A 23,969-nucleotide genomic window follows, 5' to 3' on the forward strand; every position below is an offset into this window, starting at 1 on the left:
CCCTCCTCCTGCAGCTGAATGGGCCGTGCCACAGTCTTCAAGACTAAAGTATAGACAGCTGTTTAACAGCCATGACAAAACCATGAGTGGTCATCTTACAGGTAACTTCATTTATTAAGAAGTGGGAACCTAGATTTACTAGTATGTACCTTTTTTTTTTTTTTTTTTTTTTTTTTTTTTTTTTTTTTTTTTTTTTTAAAGCTCAACTCCAAGCAAACGTTTTTTTTTTTTTTTTTTTTTTTTAAATATGGGTAGGATTAGAATGTGTATATACGTGTTTTTTTCCCTCCTCGTCCTTTAGGACAGCCACCTCTAAGAGACCTTGGCTCCTCCTTTCTCGGTAAACACCGCCTCAACCACGTAGATTTAAACCCCTTGTCAGCCAGTGCCCTTCAGTTCAGGTGTTTCCTTCCGTCAGGGTCTGGGTAGGGAGCCTGGATTACCTTATGGGCTACCTGGCGTCACCCCAGTTTCTCCTCGAGGGGGGGTCCGCGGTTGTAGGGGTCCGTTCTTCGCGCTCGGGGGAGCGCTGCGGAGGTGCGGCCGGTCCTCCCACATCTTGTGGCCAACAGTGGAGCTTCTGGGGGGCAGTCGACATCACTTCTGGTGGAGACGGGCACTTCTGCCGAAAATCCCGTGGCTTCCGGTTCCGGCCAAGGGGGGATTTGGAGAGCGGGCCGGATGATAGGCTGTGGGACAGCTGGAGGCACAGAGGCTTGCGTCCACTCCTGGAAATTTCAGAGGCACAGGCCACAATAACTGCTCCACGTCAAGCCAGCACCAGCCATTCTAAGGTAAGGAAAACCCTGGGGTGGTGTTTGCTTACTTCCCCCACTAGCTCCACAGTGTTGTTCCCCCCTTGGTGGTTTGAAGGGATGGTGGGGGGGGGGGGTGATCTGTGTGGTGGTCGTTCCTAGGTACACTCCTGAGGGGGCAGGCTGTGCTTGCGTGTGCTTGGGGGCCCAGTATGGGTGCTTAGTCTTTAACATAAAATAAATGAATAAATGGACAGAGTATGGCCTCAGACGAATCTAAATCGCCACATAGCTCCAAGAGAAGATGCTCATCATGCAAGGCTGCTATGGAGAATCCTGGACCAAGGCACTTTGTAACGAGTGTGTTGAGTCAGAGAACATTGTACTGATTTTTTTTTACATTTACAGTTTCCTCAGCCCCAGACCCCCCCCCCTCCCCCCAGCCAGCACAGCAGGAGATTGCTCCACCCCCACCCGCGGTACCCTCCACTTGTGGAGAAAGGGGGGGATGGTGAATCCACTAGAGCTTCTAGGTACAAATTACTCCGGAAAAGGTGGAGGATCTTTTGGGAGCTATCCTCACCACTTTGGGAACCAGGAGGAGAAGACGACTTTATCTCTTCATTTACCAGATGTACCAGGGCCTAGGCGAAAAAACAAAAAAGAGGAGGGTCTTTCCAGTACATGAAGTCCTGGTGGAACCAGTCAAAAAGTAATGGCAGGATCCCGAGAGAGAGCCTTTCTTTAATAGGGCCCTTAAACAGAGATTTCTCTTTTCTGAGGAAGACGCGTCAGTGTGGAGCCGAAAAATCACAGAAGAAGTCACCGAAATTGGACGTGGCCTTCTCTCAGGTCTCTAGGCAGACAGACCTAGCCTTCAAGGATATGGGTTCTTTCTGATCCCATGGATAAAAGGATGGATTCTCTCCTTTAAAAAGACCTGGGACTCCTCGTTGGGGAATCTTAAACCCGCCATGGCTATGACTGTGGTTGCCCGTAATCTGGAGTACTGGCTAACCCAGATTAAAGCACACATTGAGGCTGGCACCTCAAACGAGACAATTGTCTTCATTTCCTACGCTTCTATGGGGCGTGGCTTATATTTTGGATGCGTCAGCCGAATCTGTACATATGTCTGCTAGATCTTCAGCCCTGGCCAATTCAGCAAGAGGGGCTCTTTGGCTTAAGACTTGGCAGGGTGATAGCGGTTCCAAAGTTAAGCTTTGTGAGATTCCCCTTACCAGGGGACCACCTGCTTGCACCAGGCTTGGAAACTGTCCTGGATCGGACGGCGGACAGGAAAGTCAGATAAAAATTCTGGACCGAGGGGCAGAAGCAATCTTGGGGCCAACGGGGGAAGAGGCCGAGGGGAATGATTTTTCGCCCTCCTGAACAGCCCAAGAAAACAAAACGACGAGCTGACCACAGTGGGACGAAGATTGGGGACCTTCCTCCCACAGTGGGAAGTGGTCACCTCCCGGTCCATTTTGAGGATCATAAGGAGGGGGGGGGGTTATCATTTGGAGTTCTCAAGCCCCCTTCCGCGCAGGATGTTCATCACCGAATTACCAGGATGTAGGGGAAAAGGAATCAAACTTTCCTCCCTGGAAGAGCTGGAGGAGCAGAGGGTTGTGGTGAAAGTACCACTGAAGATGATAGTCATACGGAATCCTTCAGGCAAGTTCAGGCTTATCCTGAACTATAACACTTAGATGCTGCAGTTGCTTACAAAAGATTCAGGATGGATTTGATCTTCTCGAAAAGGGCTATCCTTCCCCCACAAACTGCTTCATGCCTCGATAGACCTAAGAGACGCCTACCTGCTCATTCCCATATTGGAAGGGTGTCACATTTTCCTCAGGTTGGCCATAAGGATGGCAGAGGGCACATTACATCTGCAATTTTGGACCCTTCCCTTTGGCCTATCCTCTTACCCCTGCATCTTCACCAAGGTCATGGGAGAGGCCTTGGCTTACTTGTAGCTCACGGGCGTTTGTTATTGCCTACCTGGACAATCTGCTCCCGTTTGCCTCCTCTCAGGAACCGTTGTCCAGGGATCTCAGCGGCAAGGCGCAAGCCTCTGTGGGCTCTGGCAGAAGGAATTTTTCAGTGGGCTGAAACCCAGGTGCTCTCCATGTAGGCGGTTCACCTGAAGGGATAATTGAACCAATTGGCCAACTTCCTGAGCAGAAAAACCTTGAAGGTGACTGGACCCACAATCAGGACGTCTTCAGGTTGATCACTCAGAGATGGGGGTTGCTGGGCGTGGATCTGTTTGCCTCTCGGCAGAATATGAAAAGGCACCTTTTCTTCTCCCTGAGGTGGGATGGGGCGTTTGGAGTGGATGCGCTCATTTCAGAGCTGGCATTTCTCCATATGCTATGCCTTCCCCGCCACTACTAATACTGAGAAAGCTTCAGAAGGAAGATGCTACTGATTCGCACCACTTTGGCCCAGGAGACTGTGATTTTCGGTTCTGAAGGGTCTGGCAGTGGATTCTGCCACTTCGGGAGGACCTTCTTTTTTAGGGCCCAGTTTCCTGTCCCCGGGTGGGAGTGCTGGAATCTCTCAGCCTGGCTTCTGAGGAGTAGTTGCTGAAAAGCAAGGGGTTTTCAGATCACTTGGTGGTGACTGTGCTTTAGAACAGGAAAAGGAAACGCGGGCCGAATACCTTAAGACCTGAAAGTGTGCAGAGCGCTCCTTGGATGTAGGCAGCCAGGTGGCAGTGCTGGAATTTCTGCAAAGTGGGGCAGATAAAGGTCTAGCTGTCAGCACCCTAAAAAGTCAAGTCTCGGCAGGCAGGAAGTGTCTTTTTTTTAAGTATCTTTAGCCGAAAACCCTTGAGCAATCCCCCTTTTCCTATGTGGGATCTAATCGTGGTTCTACAGGCTCTTAGGAGAGCCGTTTGAACCTATTAAGTCTTGTGTGGTAACTCTAAAGACTTTTTCTTTTTTTGTGGCGAGAACTACCGCCAGAAGGGTTAGTGAACTGGAAGCTCTTTCTGTTAAGAGCTCTTTTTCTGCAGGTTTTTCCAGATTGCGTTTTTTTTTTAAGGACAGATCCTGCTGTCTTACCAAAAGTGGCATCAATGTTTCACAGAGACCAAGAAATCCTTTTACTAACTTTCTGTTCGAATCCCGTAAGTGAATGGGAGAGTAACTATCCTAAGTTAGATGCTAGAAGGTGTGTCCTTCAGTACATGGATCGTATGAAGCAATTTTGGAAGTCTGATTCCTCCTTTGTTCTATTTGCTGGCTCTAGTAAGAGTTCTAAAGCGTTCCTTAGCAAGATGGCTTAGGTTAGCCATTAGTCAGGCCTATGTTTCAAGCGGGAAGGAGGTCCCGGTGGGTATAAGGACACATTCCACTGGGGCTGTGACGACTTCCCAGGCGGAGAGAGCTGGTGCTACCCCCCGGAACAGATCTGTTGGGCAGCAACCTGTTCCAGTTTTTCGACCTTCACCAAGCACTACAGGCTGGACCTGTTGTTCGCTAAAGATCAGGCTTTTGGGCGCAAAGTCCTTCAAGTGGTGGTCCCACCCTAGGGGTAAGTACTCTCTTATCCTCTCAGGTGTGGCTGTCCTGAAAGACGAGGAGGGAAAAATGGTTACTCTTACCGGTAACGTCTTTTCCAGGAGTCTTTTACAGGACAGCACTGTTACCCACCCGAAGAAGGTCTGAATATAAGACGGTCAGAAGAATGGAGGTTGGTATGATATGTCTGTGTCGCCCCAGGTGGCCGGAGGCACTCTTGGAGAACTAAAGGGCACCGGCTGATAGGGGGTTTAAAACTACATGGTTGAGGTGGTGTTTCTTGAGAAGGGAGGAGTCAAGGTCTCTGAGGTGGCTGTCCTGGACAAGACATTACCAGTAAGAGTAACTTTTTTTTTTTTTTTTTTTTTTTTTCCCCCATTGCTGCCATTGTTTTGAGTGAAGGGATTTCCTTTCTAGAGAGATTATCTTTTCTATGTTGTCACCTTGAACTGAAGTAAGGGGTAATAGCTCAAAGAGGTACACACAACAATTAAGACCGGAGAAACATTTAAAATCTTTCCCCACACTTCCCAAAACTAAAAAGAATCTTGGATCTTCTTGGGCTTTAACCGCTTCCCATCCTTAGAAAGGAGCAGTGGCATTTCAGTAATCACTGCTCGAGGTATCATTCTTTAGAGCTGTTGATTCCTTTAAAATGATCTGAGCGGCTGTAGATTAGGTAGCAGAAAAAAGAAAGACCAGAGCGCCTATAAGTGTAATATTTAATGCAGGTAAGACAATTGGCCAAATAAAATAAAAAAACGCACACGGAGTACAGGTTCAAAAAGCTCATATAAGGATGACTATCCTGCAGCAGAGGGGTCCATGCCTCCAGTCCAGATGGATGTAGTGCTGCGGTGTAGCAGGGAGCTAATCAGCGAGGACCAAGTGTATCCGGCTTGTAAAGCATCTGATTAAGGTGATCTGGTTTTCATCAGATACTTTCTATAAGACCCCAAATCTCTTTAATATAGAGGACCTGCCACAGTCCATAATATTACCAGAGATGTTCATCTCAAGTGATAAAGTTCAATCAGAAACCAACATTTTAAGGTACAGTGTCAAAAAAAGTTAAAATAAATATATATATATATATGTTAGTGTTAATGCGCAAACGCGCACGTAGGTCCCGCACACATGTGAACAGTGATTGCACCACATGTGAGGTATCGTCACGAACATTAGAGTGAGAGAAATAATTCTAGGGCCAGACCACCTGTCTAAGGCTGGCCATACATTATACAGTTTTATGGGGCAATTTTTCTTAAAATTTGCCAAAACCATATAATAGGAGTTTAAACACTTTCAATTTGTATGCAATCAGGCAGGCCCTTGCACTAAATATTTGAAGGTAAATCTAAAGGAAATTGAATAAGAAAATTGTATAATGTATGGCAGCTATAATCTAAACTGGTATCCTGTAAAGAAATTGAAGGTGTCACCTATCGGGATTTCTAGGTACTATGGTTTGTCGCCATTCCACAGGGGTATGTAATTTTAAAGCGTGACATGTTTGGTATCAGCATAATATCCATCTTTTATATTTTAACAAAAAAAAGTTAGATATTGGGTTAGTATGCACTAACATTCATCAACCACTTACCACACACCTAACTGGGAATGCACATCATGATTTTGATGATAAATAATGGGCTCATGACTGCAGCTAGATGCCATAACCCCGGTATCGGGTTTTCCCATGGGCGGCCAGCTTTCCGATTAAAAGTGATCCCAGCGGCATATTCGCTGTGAGATCACTTTTAGAAGCGACGGTAGTTTCTAAGCTTATCGTTAATCCCGGAAGCGATCCGATGGGGCCACTTGCTGGGCAGTAAATTGAGCGAGGGCAAGATGGCCCCCCGCTCAGCTCTATGCCCTTGGAGGACCTGAGCGACCTCTGATGTCACTTTCGGTTCTCCGGCATAAACAAATGTTTCTCTATCGCTCATTGACAGACGTAGTCTTCTTGATTCTCAAGAGCTGGGTTATGTTGTCTCCGCAGGAGTAGGACTAGGCAGAAAGACAAAACGTTCTGGCTCCACCTTAGGGGCAGTCCCTGAGGGTATATCCTCCCTCTCTCTGCTACAGGGAATCAGTTTTTTTCTGTCTAGTCAGGAGTAAGGACCTAAGTTCCTTGCTGGGATCTTTTGGTCCTGGCAAGACTTTTTTCTTTAGAAAAAGACATTTTTTAGGTAGTTTTTCTCCAGTGTTTTTCCTGTGAGATCTTCAAGCAAAAATGCCGGACTGGGCGACACTTGTGGTCACCCCAGCCGGCCTACGAGCGCGCGCAGACCATGGCATTGCGCTTGGTCGGCCGCGACACATTCAAGTAAGTATGTGGGGCCGGGCGACGGGCTGGATGTTGAGATCCAGTGGTCACCCCGGTTTCTGCCTACGAGCGCGTGCAGACCAGAGCTCCGCGCTGGGTCGGCCGCGACGGAGTCCCAGTGGAGGGACTGACCTTGCGAGTTAAAAGTCTCGATTGGACGCCAGGAACCAGAGAGTCGAGGCGTCCGGAGTGGTCCACAACCCCCCACCCCGGTGGAGAGGGTATTGTGAAGAGAGGGTGCCTGTCGGTTTGGTATGGTGAGTAAACGTTCCCTTTTTTCTTTCCTCGTTATGAGGCAGTATGAATTATGGGCCCCTCCATATATGGTCAGTATATATCTGATACTAATAAGTCCCCCTTGTAATACAGCATGTGTTTGTGGGAAGTGGACTTGGTTTGAGAGCTAACACTCTACCCAGCAGACTGTAACATTACAGCAGACATAGGAGGTATAATCCTACCTTATTTGTAGTGTATCTCCTGTAGATCCATATATCGCCTCTTAGCAGAGATGCAGGTGGATGTGCTGGGAAAACGATTTCGGCGGTCCGCCGCCATTTTGCCATAGACCAAGTGCATGTATGTCCTCAGGTCACGCCGGCCGCCATGTTTTTGGAGTCTTATGTCTCTTCTATGGGGGCGGCCATGTTTCGTGAGCCCAGCTACCTCGTGGAGAGCTGGGAACGCCGGAAGGCGTACACAGGGGGCGGAGCCACGTCCTTCTACCCGGGAAAAAGCAACAGCTCCTTCCAGTCTGTAAAAGACAGACGCTGACTGCAGTTGGTTGGAAACTTCACTGCATCGGTTGGTGAGCCTTGGGGGTCCCTCTCTCTCTCTGTGGGATCGAGAAGCAGGTACTCTGAGGGGCGCTATGCGCTAGGGGGAGACACACAAAAAAAAAAAAAAAAAGAGAAAGTTTTTTTGTTTTTGCTGGCAAAGGTGTCCTGAATTAACATGGACCCTGCCACTCATGTATCTCCTCCGGATCCCCTCGTGGGGTCTGCAGGATCCTCCAGCACCCCACTGACAATTGAATCATTGTCAGCTATTATGGAAACTTTTGTGTCCCGGGTGGAAGTGGCTTGTCAGGGACAGGGCGCAAGAAAGCGACCCCCGCCTACCCCCATTTTATCTGAAACCTCGGATTCAGACTCTGAGCCTATTTCTGCAGTTGCAGGTACTTCATCTGGGATTGGTGTCTCGGGTCCTGTCTCTTCAGACAGCGAGGAGGATGTTTCGGCATCAGCCATAGCCCGAGAGGAAGCGTTGGTAAACGCACTCATTGTATCTGTTCAAGAAACCTTAAGATTACAGGGTATTCCATCGGAAATAGCTGAAACTGAAATCCCTTTTGGGACTAAAAAACGCATCAAAGTGGCGAAGGTTTTTCCATTGCCCAAATGTTTTGGCAATCCAATCGAAGAAGAATGGCGTCTGCCAAAGCGCACTTTTACTATTTCTAAACGCATTAACAGGCGTTATCCGTTTGAGGAAACCCTCATTAAGAAATGGACAGAACCACCTGTGGTGGATTCACCAATTGCTAGATTGAATTAAGCCACGGTTATTCCTCTAGAAGACGCTCCGTCTTTTAAAGATCCAGTGGATCGCAAGATAGAAGCTATGTCTCGCACCATGTTTTCCTTGATTGGATCAGCTTTCAGACCTATAATAGCTATTGGTCTGGTTTCGCAGGCTGTAACTGAATGGACCAAGTGGTTACGCCGGGACTTAGAAGAGGTCCCTCAGGCGGTATCAGATTTGTTGGAACAAATGATACAGGGGTTACAGTTTGTGTGTGATGCGGCGTTAGACGCCACTCCATTATTGGCGCGAGCATCAGTCTCAGCAGTGGTTCTCAGGCGTACACTGTGGCTAAAAGGTTGGTTAGCCGACCAAGGTTCCAAAAAAGCATTGGCTAATATCCCCTTTTCAGGAGAGCGTCTATTTGGAGCCAACTTAGATGAGATCATTAAGGATGGAAAAGAGCGGGTGGAAAGAGCACCTTTTTACCGCAAAATTTTAAAGGTAAAGGAACTCGTCAAAGACGAGGGCCTTCTTTTTCTGCTCACAAGAGGTTTTTTCGTCCCGCGGGTGAAAAAATTAAGTCCTCCAAAGCTCCTGCAGGAGGCGTCAGGGGTCGTTGGTCGGGCAAGCAAAGCCCGCCCCCTCCAGACCTGAAGATAAACCGTCCAAAGCCTGAAGGTGCGCCCCCACCCATAACTGGGGTGGGGGGACGTCTTCGCCGGTTCCCGGATCAATGGCTTTCCAGAATCCCGGACAGATGGGTTTGCGAAGTCATAAGGTCAGGGTACAAGATCGAGTTTCGATCTCTCCCACCGGCGCGATTCTTCCCTTCCAATATCCGACTATCCCCGGATCGTTTAGAAGATCTGCGGAGAGCAGTCACAGATTTTCTACAACAAGGAGTGGTAGTCCACGTTCCTTGGACAGAACGGTTTCAAGGGTTTTATTCAAACCTATTTACAATACCCAGGAAAGAGGGCAAATTGCGTCCAATTCTGGACTTAAGGGCACTCAATTCTTTTGTCAACATAAGAAGATTCAGAATGGAGTCCATTCACACAGTAGCAGCCTTCCTGCATCCAGGGGATGTCCTAGCGTCCATAGACATCAAGGACGCATATCTTCACATTCCCATTTTCGCAGGACATCAGCGGTTTCTTACGCTTTTCCGTAGAAGAGAACCACTATCAGTTTGTGGCGTTACCTTTCGGTCTCGCCACGGCTCCGCGGGTCTTCACGAAGGTGTTGGCCCCAATGTTGGCACTTCTGCGCCAAAGAGGCATATCGATCCTTGGTTACCTAGACGATCTTCTGCTTCATGCAGAGTCCCCTCAGACCTTGCTACAAAACATAGAAATTACTATGATTTCTTTACAGGAATTCGGGTGGCTGGTGAACCAGCAAAAGTCATTTCTGGTTCCCACCCAGAGGCTCGAATATCTGGGTCTAATTCTAGACACAGTCAGGACAAGAGTTTTTCTTCCGGTAGGGAAACTCCGAAAGATTCAATCAGCAGTCCAGTTGTTACTGTCCAACAGCTGGTCTTCCCTTCGGACTTGCATGAGGGTTCTGGGGTTGATGGTGGCTTCGTTCGAAGCAGTCCCATTTGCCCAGTCCCATACCCGAATTCTTCAGCAAGAGATTCTTCTCAGATGGAATCGGAATCCGGAATCCCTGGACAATCAGATCCGATTGAGCAAACAGACCAGAGAGTCTCTGGTCTGGTGGCTTCGGTCTCCGATGCTCAGCCAGGGAAAGTCATTTCTGCCAATATATTGGACGATAGTGACCACGGATGCCAGTCTATCCGGATGGGGAGGAATTCTCGGTCAGTTATCTGTCCAGGGACTTTGGTCCCCGGAAGAATCCAGGTTACCGATAAATGTATTGGAACTGAGAGCGATCAGACTTTGTCTGATTCACTGGACAGAGCAGCTCCAGGGCAGCCCGGTTCGGATCCAGTCGGACAATGCCACGGCCGTGGCTTATGTCAATCACCAGGGGGGCACCAAGAGTGTCCGAGCGGCCAAGGAAGTGGCTTGCATTCTTCGCTGGGCGGAACGATTTGTTCCAGCAATCTCTGCGGTGTTCATTCCGGGGGTGGAGAATTGGCAGGCAGATTATCTCAGCCGTCAGACTCTGGATCAGGGGGAATGGTCCCTCCATCCAGACGTTTTCCACCAGTTGTACCTACGGTGGGGCACCCCGGATGTGGATCTGTTGGCATCACGATTCAACAGGAAAGTTCAGAGATTCGTGGCTCGCTCCCGCGATCCTCTAGCAGAAACCGCAGACGCACTGATCGCCCCGTGGGGGCAATACCAGCTAATGTATGCCTTCCCTCCTCTCGCGTTACTGCCAAGACTTCTTCGCAGGATAGAGGAGGAAGGAATTCCAGTAATTCTGGTAGCTCCGGACTGGCCTCGTCGAGCTTGGTACGCCGACGTGGTCAGACTGGTGGCGGACGTCCCGTGGAGACTTCCTCTCAGGGAGGACCTACTGTCTCAGGGACCGATCTTCCATCCTGCTTTACAATCGCTGGCTTTAACGGCCTGGCTATTGAGACCCAGGTGCTGAAGGACAAAGGTTTGTCAGCTTCAGTTATTCCTACTCTAGTTGAAGCAAGGAAAGCGACTTCCAGAAAGATTTATCATCGCACATGGAAGTCCTACATTGCATGGTGTGAACCTTTGGGGTTCCGTCCTCGGTCTTATTCGATTAGTCGAATATTAGCTTTTCTGCAACAAGGGGTTGAGCAGAAACTGGCCTTGAGTACTATAAAGGGTCAGGTCTCAGCATTAGCTATCTTCTTTCAGAAGCCTTTGGCTACTCATTCCTTGGTGCGGAATTTCATTCAGGGGGTGCGACATCTGGCTCCGCCAGTGCACGCGCCATTACCCCCCTGGGATCTTAATTTAGTGTTGTCGGTTCTTCAGAAACCTCCCTTTGAAGATATTAGGGAGATTCCTCTACCTACGTTGTCCCAGAAGGTGGCCTTCTTGGTGGCTATTACTTCTGCACGCAGGGTGTCAGAACTGGCCGCATTATCTTGTCGTTCACCATATCTGGTGGTTCATAGAGATAAGGTGGTTCTTCGTCTGAATCCATCCTTCCTACCAAAAGTGGTTTCAGAATTTCATCTGAATGAAGAAATTGTGTTACCTTCCCTGTGTCCTAAGCCCAGTCATCCTCGGGAGTTTGCTTTACACTCCTTGGATGTGGTCCGGGCGATCAGGGTATACTTGAAAACGACAGACTCGTTTCGCAAGACGGATTCACTTTTTGTGATCCCGGATGGACCCAAAAAGGGGTTGCCTGCATCTGCCGCGACCATTTCCAGATGGATCAGACAGACGGTAGTACAGGCTTATTCTATTAAGGGTCGGGAGCCCCCGTTCCCTGTTAAGGCGCACTCCACTCGGGCGCTTAGTGCGTCATAGGCCTTTCGCCATCAGGCGTCAGTGGTCCAGGTGTGCAAGGCGGCTACCTGGTCGTCGGTGCATACCTTTACAAAACATTATAAAGTTGATGTAATGGCATCGTCTGATGCCTCGTTTGGCCGCAAGGTTTTGCAGGCCGCAATTTGAGGAGACCAGTGGTCTACCTCGAGGGTTTTTTCCGTTGGAAATTTTTCTTTTAGTCTCATTCTTTGTTTATAATGAGCCTTTAAAACTTCTAGTTTGGCACCGGTTGGGCCTTCTAGATTGGATTTGATTTTGTCAATCCCACCCCTCATTTGTGGCACTGCTTCTGGATGTCCCAGCTCTTGAGAATCAAGAAGACTACGTCTGTCAATGAGCGATAGAGAAAAATTGATTTTTGTAAGATCTTACCGTAAAATCCTTTTCTCTTAAGCTCATTGACAGACGTAGTACCCGCCCCTCTATCATTGAGTTGGGTTGGGTTAAATTCTCTGTTACTCCTTTAGAACAGAACTGATTCCCTGTAGCAGAGAGAGGGAGGATATACCCTCAGGGACTGCCCCTAAGGTGGAGCCAGAACGTTTTGTCTTTCTGCCTAGTCCTACTCCTGCGGAGACAACATAACCCAGCTCTTGAGAATCAAGAAGACTACGTCTGTCAATGAGCTTAAGAGAAAAGGATTTTACGGTAAGATCTTACAAAAATCCATTTTTTTATTTTTGCTTTTAAAGGTAAATGAGAAATGTGGGGTCTTTTTGATCTCAGATCTCTCAAAGGACCTGTCCTGCTTATTTCTATTACAAGGGATGTTTACATTCCTTGTACTAGGAATAAAAGTTATCAAAAAATAAAGGGAGAGTGTAAAAATAAAAAGTAAAACGAGGGAAAAAATGTTTAACGCGCCCTATCCCTCTGTGCTCGTGTGCAGAAGTGAACACATACGCAAAATGCGCCTACATATGTAAACGGTTTTCAAGCCACACATGAGGTATCGCCGCAATCGTTGGAGCGAGAGCAATATTTATAGCGCAAGACCTCCTCTAACTCTAAACAGGTAACCTGTAAACAGTTTTGAAAGCGTTAAATGGTAAAATATTTGCCAAATATTGCCAAACTTTTGCCAGTTCTACTTTTGTTTAAAAGAGATCATGTTTGTACATGTAGCACCCTCCAAGGTAGGTGCTAGGTAAATTATAGTGGGGCCTTGCCTGCTTAACAACAGGGACATATTGTTCAGCTAAGCTGACATGTGCTCTCAGGTGTGTCTGCTGTGTCAAGGGGTCTCCCCACTGCAACCCAATAAGGGCTCTCATTGGGCAGTGGAGGAAACCTGACCAATAGCACACCAGGGCTTGTATCCCTCATGTAAGGGCAGATTCTGCCGCACAGCATTTTTGGAGGGGGTATAGGTCTGTGAGAGGCGCATGTCAGATTGTCTTTGGCAGGAAGCAAGAGTCCCAGGAGGGAGGTGACAGCTGTCTCTCCTCCTGTCAAGAGGAATCGGGTATCCCAGACGGCTTGCCTGAGGGGATACAGAGCTGAGCTGCAGAGAAGGATCCAGTGTGCGGAGGACCAGCGGAGCTGTTGGGGGACGAGTTTCAGGAAAGCATTCTGAGTCGTGAGTACTGCAAATTGCCCCTGGGGTCTGCCTAGGAGAGGAGACCACTCCGGAGAAGGTCGGAGGGATCCAGGACCTAGCTAGCCGGGCAGCGGTGACGGTACAGAGTTAACCCTGAAGAATAAAGGGACAGTACAGAATTAACCCTGAAGAATAAAGGGGGTGCCAGCATTTGGGCCCTGAAGTGTAAAGTGTTTAGTGTTGCAGCAGTATTTGCAAGTGGCTACCTCAGTCAGGGAGGACTGGAGGAAGCAGTGAAAGAGGACTTTTGAGCTAACCGGAGTGTCAGAAGTCAGTTTCAGTTTAGTGACAGCTAGTCAGTGTTCACAAGCGCCAGTAAGTGTTGGTCGGCATTCAGTCGGCGTCATGTCAGAGCTAGAAGGCATTTTTTTTTTCTCAAGTGTCCCATTCTTGTAACTAGTTGAGCCAGAGGAGTATCCCACTCATTCCCTTCTCCCATTCAAGTTCCTAAAATAAAACTAAAAACCAAAGATGCTGGACTGGTCATTGTCTCAGTATTCACACTTGGGCAACGAGCTTAAATGTGCTGTTGGTGTTATGGTAACCACGGCAGACCCATATCCAGCACTGATGCTGGAAATACTGCTACATACATTTAATTATTTTTGGTACAGACTTTGCCCTCTAACCCTCTTTTGCATTCATGTAATTTGTGTTTGGTAAAAATTTAAATCTGTGCATCCAAGAGCAGATTAGATACCCTGAACACATCTAAATGCATGCATATTTTTGTACACTGGAGAAAGTGATCTTGGATGTGTTAAGTTTTTTTTTTTTTTTGTTTATACTTCCCAGCACAATTAGATGCAAGAGACTAGTGTAAACGTAGTCTTATGCCAGATACACACAGCCCGTTGGGTAAAGCGAAAAAAAAAAAAAAAAAACGTTATGTACCAGCCTTTAATGTTGGGCTTCGTTCACATATTGGCGTTTTGGATGCGGCAATTCTGTCCGAGATCCTGAATCATTGCAAATCGTGAGACGCCCGTGCAATTCCTGTGACTCGCAAGGGTACCCCAAACTTGGCACGATTTTGCAGCGATTGTCCCGCAACGAATCGCGGTAAAATTGCGCAAATAGAATTGCAGGACGCAAAAGAAGCTCTTGTACTTTTTTCGGGCAACAGTCGTCCCGCGATTCTGTTTGCGCAATTTTACAGTGATTCGTCAGGCATCAATCTTGACAAAAGCGTGCTGCTTTGAGGTGCGCCATTGGAAGTCAGGGGAATTGCACAGGCGTCCCACGATTTGCAGTGATTCGGGATCACGGGCAGATTTGATCCAAGGCGCCAATATGCGAGCGGAGTCTTTGGGTTTGTGCTGTATGTGATGTGTTTCAATTACTTTTTTTTCAGGTCCACAAGCTAGAACTATTCTTATGCAATCTAGTTTACCCCAAGCCCAGCTGGCGACAATTTGGTAAGACTGTTGAAAGTTCGTTTTACATGTTTATTGTAATATTATCAAAGAGTTTTTAGATTAAATGTCTAAGCCCGATATCCTTGTTTTGATAAAATATTCGATAAATTATTTCCTGTTGCTGGTAACATATTTTGGTGAGGAAATTTCATAGTAGTTATTTTTAGATGTCACAGACTCTGAGTTTGATTTAAGTCAGGTTTAATAAAACTGAATTCTTTTTGTGCTTATACTTTAATTGGAAATGGTTATTTTTTCTTCCTTCAGAAGTTTACCATTTTCATTCTAGAGGCTATAAGCTGCTACACATGCATTACGAAGTTATTGTCCATATTCCCATCACACACAATTCTGGAATATAAGTAGTGGGTGCTGGGAGCAACTGCCAGATGGAGACCCAGAGACATCACAGATCAATGCATATATTATATGTCAGGCATGTGATGAAGGGGTCCTGCATGGCTCTTGAACGTTGTACTCTGTCTCTTGTGATGTGATCATTCTTCAATAAATCTTTCAGATAATAGATGATCTGTGGTATGCTGGCGAATTTCTGCAATTAAATGCTTAATTAATGCACCATAATTTTAGATTAGATTAAATTTTGAGAGTATCGCCTTTTAAATAGTCACTACATTCAAAATTTCAGTTTTTTTATAAATCGCCTAACTGCTTCTTTTAGGGACTGTGTGCTTGCAGCTATATGTATGGGGGTCCAAATCTCTACTTGAGTTCCAAAGTGTCAATGCAACCAAACGTGATAGTTTTAATCTAGTAGGTGCCTTGTGGGCTAAGGAAGCCCCTGGCTGTTTATATGTCTTGTTCTTGTCAACTGAGATATTTCTGCCATAATTTCCAAATCTGTTTTATTCTACATGGAAGTGTTTGCATGTTCCAGCTTCTCCTGTTGCATTTTCCATAAAAACAAAAATGCAACAGGCAGAGGGAGAAGCCCCTCTTATTGCTCGTTACCACTGAGTGGTACGGTTTGGTTCAGTACGGTACGGTTCGGAACGGTACACATTGCGTTTCCACTGCCAATAGTAACCTTTCATGATAGGCGTGGTGTAGCAGGAAAGCTGTGATAGACGATTCTCTGTCAACCAATCAAAGTTCTGCAGAGTGTAGCTCCACCCTTTTGGTACGGTACTAATGTGCTTGGTACCCCAACGAAAGGGTACCAAAAAGTGGTACAGTTCGGAATTAGGGTACCATTCATAATGGAAACGGCATAAATAGCGTACCGTACCGAACCGTACCAGAAAGCTCAGTGGAAACGAGCCATTTATGTCCACAGCGAGTGTACAGACCTGAAAATCTCAGCACAGAGATCCCACCAAACGTCCCTGAGATATAAAAGAAAGAGGGTGTGTAACCCCTACAAATTACTTCTGTTTGGTCCTTTCTTGGCTGTCAAATCTACTACTGAAGGAGTTTTGTGATATCTGACAGTTGCAAGAAATATCTGTTGTTCCTGCCAGAAATCTTGTGAGTGGATAACTTCCTGTGGTCTGGGATTTTGCTCAATTACATTGTTCCCATCTAACACTAAAGACTACAGAAGCAGTCCCCTCTATAAATATGGAGAAGAGAAGAGGGGACGTTTCTGTTGCCTTTTCCTAGAGTGATGATGCTGATTCTCCATATTTACAGTATAGTGAATGAGCATCATCATTCTAGGACAGGTAGTGTTACTGGCAGGATGTGCATGTTAAAATAGAGGGGGGAAAAAGCATGAAAAAAATAAATTATTCTTGGGTGTAGATATGATTTAACTGAGCATGTACCAAAAAAAAAAAAACAAACAAAAAAACAATGTAAACGTCAAGGTCCGGTCTTTTTTTTTTTCCTGAAATTATTACCTGCAATATGGTCTCCCGCTTGGTTTATAGCATATTTTTTATTTTACTCATCCCAGGAATCTTTCAGACATCGATCAAGATGGGAAGTTAACAGCAGAAGAGTTCATTTTGGCTATGCACCTAATAGACATTGCAATGTCTGGCCAGCCGCTCCCTCCAGTGCTTCCTCCAGATTACGTGCCACCGTCATTCAGGTGAGAAAAACAAACTAAATTTTAGGCTGGAAAAACAGTGCTTTATTTGTACATAAAGTATATACATTTTTCGGGATCGTTTTCTATCCCCCTTTGCACTACATAAAAGTATCTAGTCTGGTGCGGAGCATACAGTTTTATGTTGGCGAGGAACATGCTGATGACAGCAGATAAATGACCTTTAACCTGCTGCTTCTCTTTTTTTTTTTTTTTTTTTTTTTTTTTTTTTTTACCAATTCAGCAAGCTGGGGGTGGAGAGGGGATACAATAGAATACCTTAATTGCAAGTGGTGTCCTCCACCTGGCTGTGCCATGTGTGGGCGTTGTGTAAATTTAAGATGAAATATTCCCAGTGCATACTTTATATGAAATGAGTTTAGTTGATGGGAACTATCAATCAGCATCACTTGAAAGTGTGGAAAATGTCACGGCACACCTTATGTTTCATAATATAGACTAAAGTTTTATTTGAAAATTATATCACTGAAGTGCAAGATTTTCAGAGCCTGCAGGCCCCTTCTTCAGACTTGTATGATGATCATTGAATAAAATTTTTAATTGAACTTTTTAAAGAAACTTAACGCCTTTCTGATCACATGATGCATTTATGCGGCATCAGGAAAAGTGGGTCTTAATATCCAGCTGCCACATGCATGCGTCCATGGCTATCTGAGGTTGTTTGCAAACAACCACTCGAACCGTGCTGTCTCCAGCAGCTCTTGGTCACCGGTTCTGATTTAAGGTATGCTAGTGACCTCTCCATATGAAAATCTTAGTACTGAGAAACTGAGAAATACAAATTCCTTGACTGGTAAAACCACTCACATATTTATTTTTTCTGTGTATATTACGGTTTCCCTGTGCAGCTTTAATTGTAGCAGTCATGAGCAGATTTTTTTTTTTTTTTTTTATAATGGTATGCTAATTTTCACAGGAGAGTTAGGTCTGGCAGTGGAATTTCCATAATGAGCTCTGTGTCCATTGATCAGCGTTTACCAGAAGAACCAGCAGAAGAGGAGCCTCAACCTGCAGACAAGAAATTGCCCGGTAATTAATGTATTAGGTGCTTTGCTTTTTTTGACTTTTAAGTTGGGAACTACAATCTTAAAAGTTTGTTTTGTTTGATAAAGTTGCCAGACTACTTTAGTTAACCTTTTGCCCGACCGCCCCCTGCAGATTTACTGCGGCTAGGCTGTTCGGCTGCACGAACTGACATAACTGTACGTCGGTCGCATACGGGGCTAGGGGGCATGCGCGCCTACCCACCGTCCCCGCTATGTCCGGATTCGGTTCAGAACCGATCAGTCATCAGGTCCAGGCCAGTGATTTTTGGCCTGATCGGTTCTGACCAATTGCAGAGATGCCTGTGAAATGTAAACACAGGCACAGGAAATTATGCACTCTTCTCTCCTTGTGCCCTTTTCGGTTCCAGCGTGAGACGAGAGAACATCTACCGTGAGTACACAAGCACTACACTGACACCAGTACACATAGGCACACATTTAACCCCCTGATCACCCCCCAGTTAACCCTTTTACTCCGTCACAGTGTACACTTTACAGATAATTTACTGATCACTGTATTAGTGTCACTTCTGACCTCAGTTAGTATGAGACCGTGGTAGTCCCAGATAGGTTTAGGGTACCCGCCATACATCCCCTAATAAAGATTTAACCTCCTGATCACCCCCAGGTAACCCTTTCACTCCCTTACACAGTGTACACTATACAGTATACAGAAAATTTACTTTTCATTGTATTAAATGTCACTTGTGACTTCAGTTAGGGACCATTGGGCTTTATGCTGTCTCTCTTCAGGAGTAGGACTAGGCAGAAACCTTTTTGGTTACGCCCCTGAGGCAGTCCCAGAGGGTATACCATCACTTCCTGCTGTAGGACTCCAGTTTTTTTCTCCCTAGTCAGGAGTAAGGATCTGGCTCTCTGCTGGGATCTGCGGTCCTGGCATTTTTTCCTATTCGTTTTACTTTTTTCTTTATTTGTTTTTGTTCCTGTGTGAACTACAATCAACAGTTCCTGTGTGAACTACAATCAACAGCCGAACTGGGCAATGCACTGGATATTCTAGATCCTTATAGTCTTCCCAATCTGTCCTGCGAGCGTGACCCAACTATGAGCTCCGTGTTAGGTTGGCCGCGACATAGCCCCACTGGACGGAGGCTGACTGGTGAGTGAAACACCTCGCAAGGTCGCATAGCCCTGGTTACGACAGCAGTCATGACCAGAGTCACAGCGTACCCATTCCAAGATGGTGTGGTAGACTGCTGGGAGTAACGCCTGCCTGGTGACCATGGTATGGTCAGTAGTGTCCCCCCTCCTTTCCTGCGGAATTGCTGGGGTGGTTGCGGGCTCCCCTGGTGATGGTAGGCCCCTCCTGTGTCCTTCCTCCCCCTTGTTTCCCCATTCTCCTTTGCAGGCTATCCCCCTAAGTAGGTGCCCTCATCTGTCCTCTGTCACCCCCCCGGCCCCTTTTGGGGGCATGGGTGAACTTTGGTAGGGGGGCTGCATGGTGCTGGGCCAGAGGAGCGGTGGGTGATGCTGCTGTTGGCCCCCTGTAGGGGGTTTCCATACCTAGGTGCTGTGGTCTGTGAATATTTCCCTGGGGTACTGTGGGGTGCAGGGTCCCCTGCAGCGCCGCGTGGTGCCGCCATTTTGCCGTGGATTCTGTATTCCCGGCTACGGCGGCCATGTTTGTGTAGTCCAGCGGCCATGTTTTTGGTTTCCCCATAGTTTCAATGGCGGACTTTTTCCTGTATTCTAATGCAGTGCTGAGGCTGCTGGGGCCTCTAGTGTCAGGTCAGCGTTTCCCCTTCATCTTTCCAGCAGTGTGGCTGACCGTTTTGGCGTTCTCCAGCTCAGGGTGAGTCTCTGGGGGTATCTATCCTTCCTATTCTGTATTCAGCACCGCGGGTGCGTTGATTCTTGTGGTGCCCCAGCGGTACACAGGGGGGAGGGGTCTGGCATTTAAAATGAATAAATAAAAATACATTAAAAAAAAAATTTCTTTGCTGAGCAGCTCGGTTTTGTTTAACCCTTTGTGGTCATTGAGCCTATGGAGTGCATTTCACCGCAGGATCCTCCGGCTATGACAGCAGCCCTGCAGTCGCCAGTAGCCAAAGTAGATATGGCCCTGCAAAGGAGGCCTGGCAAGAAGCGCCCTCCTGCCTTCACCTGTATCCTCTGCTTCCTGAGGTGGATTTGGCCACTGTGGACGAGAGTCAGTCAACTTGGTCTGCGTCCACGCACGCTGGTGCTCTAATAGTGAGGGTGAGTCGTCCTCCTATGCAGCCACGCATGAAAAAGTGCTGGTGGAGGCCCTAATTGTCAGTGCAGGAAACTTTTTAATTGGATGACTCAGCTGAGGCGACGCCGGTGCAGTTTGGCACCCGCAAATCGTCCAAGGTAACTAAGGGGTGTCCCTTTCCTGCCTATTTTGATGAGCTTGTCACTTGTCAGTAGGGTTCCCTGAAACGCATGGTTGGAATACCGAAGTGTTTTGCTAGGAGATATCTCTTTGAGGAGTCTCTTCTGAAGAAACTAACGGTTCCACCATTGGTGGTTTCTCAGATTTCCACGTTGAATAAGGCCACACTTTTGCCAGTTGAGGATTCCCCCGTCTTTTAAGGACCCTGTGGACAAAAGAGCTTGGGCTCTGGTCCGGTACCTCTTTTCCGTGGCTGGTTCAATTTTAAGGCCGGTGTTTGCTATCCCCTTGGTATCCCAGACTTTAACTGAGTGGGCTAAGATTTTGCGCCAGGATCTGGAGGGGAGTCAACACCCTTCTGAGCTAGCGGATCAGTTGATCCAAGGGTTACAGTATATTTGTGCTGCATCCCTGAATGCGGCCCCTTGGCCGGCAGGGTTTCTGTGATGGCGGTGATCCTTCGTCGCATGATCTGGTTAAAGTACTGGTCAGCAGGCCAGGCTTCTAAAAAGGTGCTGACTGATCTTTTTTGTAGGTGACCGTCTGTTTGGTGCCTCTATGGAAGAGATCTTTAAGGGCCTTACGGGAGGCAAGAGTACATTGCTTACGCAGGCTGCTAAGGGCAAGGAACCTCGCCATAAGCTCATTCAGGACAAATGGGTCCACAAACTGATTTGGTTCGGTTACAAAATCAAGTTTTTGGTCCTTGCCTTCGGCAAGGTTCTTTCCTTCCACCTTATGCCTGTCTCCAGAGCGGCTACAGGGCCTCTACGGAGCAGTGCAGGACCTGTTAGTACAAAGTGTTATTGTGCCGGTTCCAGAGTCGAAATGTTTCCAAGGTTTTTATTCAAATCTGTTTACAGTTCCCAAAAAGGAAGGCAAGGTTTGTCCGATCTTAGATCCCGTGACTCTGAACCACTATGTGCGGGTTTAGAAATTTCAGATGGAGCCCATCCGCACAGTAGTAGCTTTCCTTCATCAAGGAGATCTGCTGGCTTCTATCGATCTCGAGGACGCTTACCTTCATATTTATATTTCGAGCGTCAGCATTTTCTTCGTTTTGCCGTGGACGAGGAGCGCTTTCAATTCGTGGTGTTACCCTTTGGTCTCGCCTCAGCTCCTCGGGTGCTCACAAAGGTTTTGGGTCCAATGTTTGCCTTGTTACGGCAGAAGGGGTTGCGGTACTAGTTTACTTTGACAATCTGCTTTTGCGTGCAGTGTCTTCCTCAGCTCTAGACGCCGACTTGGACGTTACAGTGCGAACTCTGCAGGAGTTCGGGTGGACACTGAATTTTCAGAAATCGGCACTGTCTCCATCCAAAAAGCTGGACTACTTGGGTGTGACGCTGGATTCAGCGTCAGCCCGGGTGTTTCTTCCTGAAGCTACATGATGCTGCTGTTTGGCTCCTGTTGTCCAACCATCGATCATCACTCAGAACTTGCATGCAAGTGCTGGCTCTTATGGTCTCCACCTTTTGAGGCGGTTCCATTTGCGCAGTTCCACACCAGATCCTTGCAAAGGGAGATTCTGATCAAATGAAACAAGGGTCCGCTGTCATTGGACAATGTGATCCTGTTGAGTCGGGGTTTGAGGGAGTCTCTCCTATGGGGTTTCGGCTCCTCTAGCACTACGTCTGGGAAAATCTTTTCTTCCCCCTGTATTGGATTTTAATCCCCATGGATGCCTGTCCGGATGGGGAGGTGTCTTGGGGGTTTGTTTGGCCTAAGGTGTCTGGACTCGGGAGGAGTCCAGGTTACCAATCAACATCCTGGAAATTCGGGAAATCAGACTTTGTCTCACTGAACGGATCGTCTGCAGGGATGCCCTGTGCGGAAACAATCGGACAATGCTAGGGCTGTGGCATATATCACTCATCAAGGGGGCACAAAGAGTGAGAGGGAAGATCATCTGTCTCAGGGACCAATCTTCCATCCTGCTTTATGGTCCTTGGCTTTAACGGCCTGGCTTATTGAAAGCCAGGTGCTGAAAGACAGAGGACTGTCGGAGTCGGTAATTCCTACGCTGTTGAAAGTTCGGAAATCTACTTCCAGCAAGGTTTATCATAGAGTTTGGAAGGCTCACACTTAGTGTGAGTTGCGGGGGTTTTTCCCTGCTCCTTTTCTGTGTCGCGCCTGTTGGCGTTTCCACAATTAGGTGTAGATCAACGTTTGGCTCTGGAGATTTTCTCCTTGATTTTATTTTCCAAAGGCCACTGGCGGCGAAGTCCTTGGTTCACACTTTTGTTCAGGGAGTTTGCCATCTGGTGCAATCCCTGGTACCTCCATTGGATCTCAGTTTGGTTCTGTCGATGCTTCAAAAGCCTCCTTTTGAAAATATTTGAGATATTCAACTGCTCACTCTGTCACAGAAGGTGGCTTTCTTAGTAGCTAATACTTCTGTACGCCGCGTGTCGGCGTTGGCTGCGTTGTCCTGTTGGTTACCATACTTGGTGTTTCATTGGGACAAAGTGGTATTGCGACCCTGTCAGGCGTTCCTTACTAAGGTTGTCTCGGGGTTTCATTTGAATGAAGACATTGTGTTACCGTCCCTATATCCTAAGCCTAAACATCCTAAGGAAATTGCCTTACATTTTTTAGATGTGGTAAGGGCGATGCGGGTTATCCTGGCGGTGACTGGACCGATTAGAAAAAACGATTGTTTGTTCTTACGGTTGGATCTCGTAAGGGGTAGGCTGCATCTGCTGCAACCATTTCCAAGAGGATCAGGCAGATGGTGGCGCAGGCCTACTCCATTAAGGGTCGGGTACCTCCTTTCCCTGCTAAAGCGCATTGTAGGAGGACGCTTGGTGCCTCCTGGGCCTTCCGTCATCAGGCGTCAGTGGTTCAGGTGTGCAAGGCGGCTACATGGTCCTCTGCACACACATTCACAAAATTTTATAAGGTCGATGTACTTGCATTTTTGGATGCAGCGTTTGGCCGCAAAGTTTGCAAAGGCTGTGGTTGCAGAGGCTTCCGCTTCTTGAGGGTGAAAATTTTCCTGGTGGTGAGCTCCAGTTATTCCTACTTGAGCTCCTGTTACCTGGTTGACTGTGTTTAGCCTTGTTGGAAATTCTGCGTTTGCTGTGTTTTTTTTCCCACCCCTCATGTTGACACTGGTTTGGGACATCCCAGTGGTCTGAAGACTTGAAGCTGTCGGTCAGTAAACGAAAAAGAAAAATTTATGTCTTACCGTAAACTCCTTTTGTCTGAGGTTCAACCCCTCTTTGGGATTGAGTTATATGTTCTTCTGACATTGCTTGTTACAAACTGGATTCCTAAAGCAGGAAGTAATGGTATACCCTCTGGGACTTCCCCAGGGGTGTAACCAAAAAGGTTTCCGCCTCGTCCTACTCCTGAAGAGAGACAGCGATAAAGCCCAATGGTCTGAAGACTTGAGGCTGCGTCTTTCCCAAAAAATTGCATTTGGAAAATCTCTGCGCAATTACCGCAGAGATTTTCATATAAACAAAGTGTCAGAAAAGGTTTTTTCTTCAAGTGGTTTAGAAGAGTGGGTGATGTGTGGCATAAGTTACTAATATTGGGCCAAAAATGCTAGGACAGTTCAAACATTCAAACACCCCCCAAATGACCCCTTTTTGGAAAGTAGACACCCCAAGCTATTTGCTGAGAGGCATGTTGAGTCCATGGAATATTTTATATTTTTCCACAAGTTTCGGAAAATGAAATAGTTTTTTTTTTTTTTTCTTTTTATCATTTTCAAAACTTTGTGACAAAAAGCAAAATCTGAAAAATACTCAAAATGCCTCTCGGCAAATAGCTTAGAGTGTCTACTTTCCGAAAAGGGGTTATTTGGGGGGGGGGGGGGGGGGGGGCTTTTTTGCTTTCTTG

The 23,969-nt window shown here is 46.9% G+C and overlaps 1 protein-coding gene across 4 annotated transcripts in view; it reads left to right on the forward strand.

Moving 5' to 3' along the window:
- The window catches only part of ITSN1 (intersectin 1), a 348,624-nt gene that overhangs the window by 133,201 nt on the left and 191,454 nt on the right, over positions 1-23,969 (forward strand). For all 4 annotated transcript variants that reach the window (XM_082244896.1, XM_082244893.1, XM_082244894.1 and 1 more), the window contains 4 exons: positions 1-101; positions 14,560-14,623; positions 16,542-16,679; positions 17,614-17,726. In XM_082244896.1, the coding sequence (XP_082101022.1) occupies positions 1-101; positions 14,560-14,623; positions 16,542-16,679; positions 17,614-17,726 (416 nt within the window). The remainder of the gene's footprint in view (positions 102-14,559; positions 14,624-16,541; positions 16,680-17,613; positions 17,727-23,969) is intronic.

Source organism: Pelophylax lessonae (genome assembly GCF_965119305.1).
Source record: "Pelophylax lessonae genome assembly, chromosome: 2".
NCBI lineage: Eukaryota > Metazoa > Chordata > Amphibia > Anura > Ranidae > Pelophylax > Pelophylax lessonae.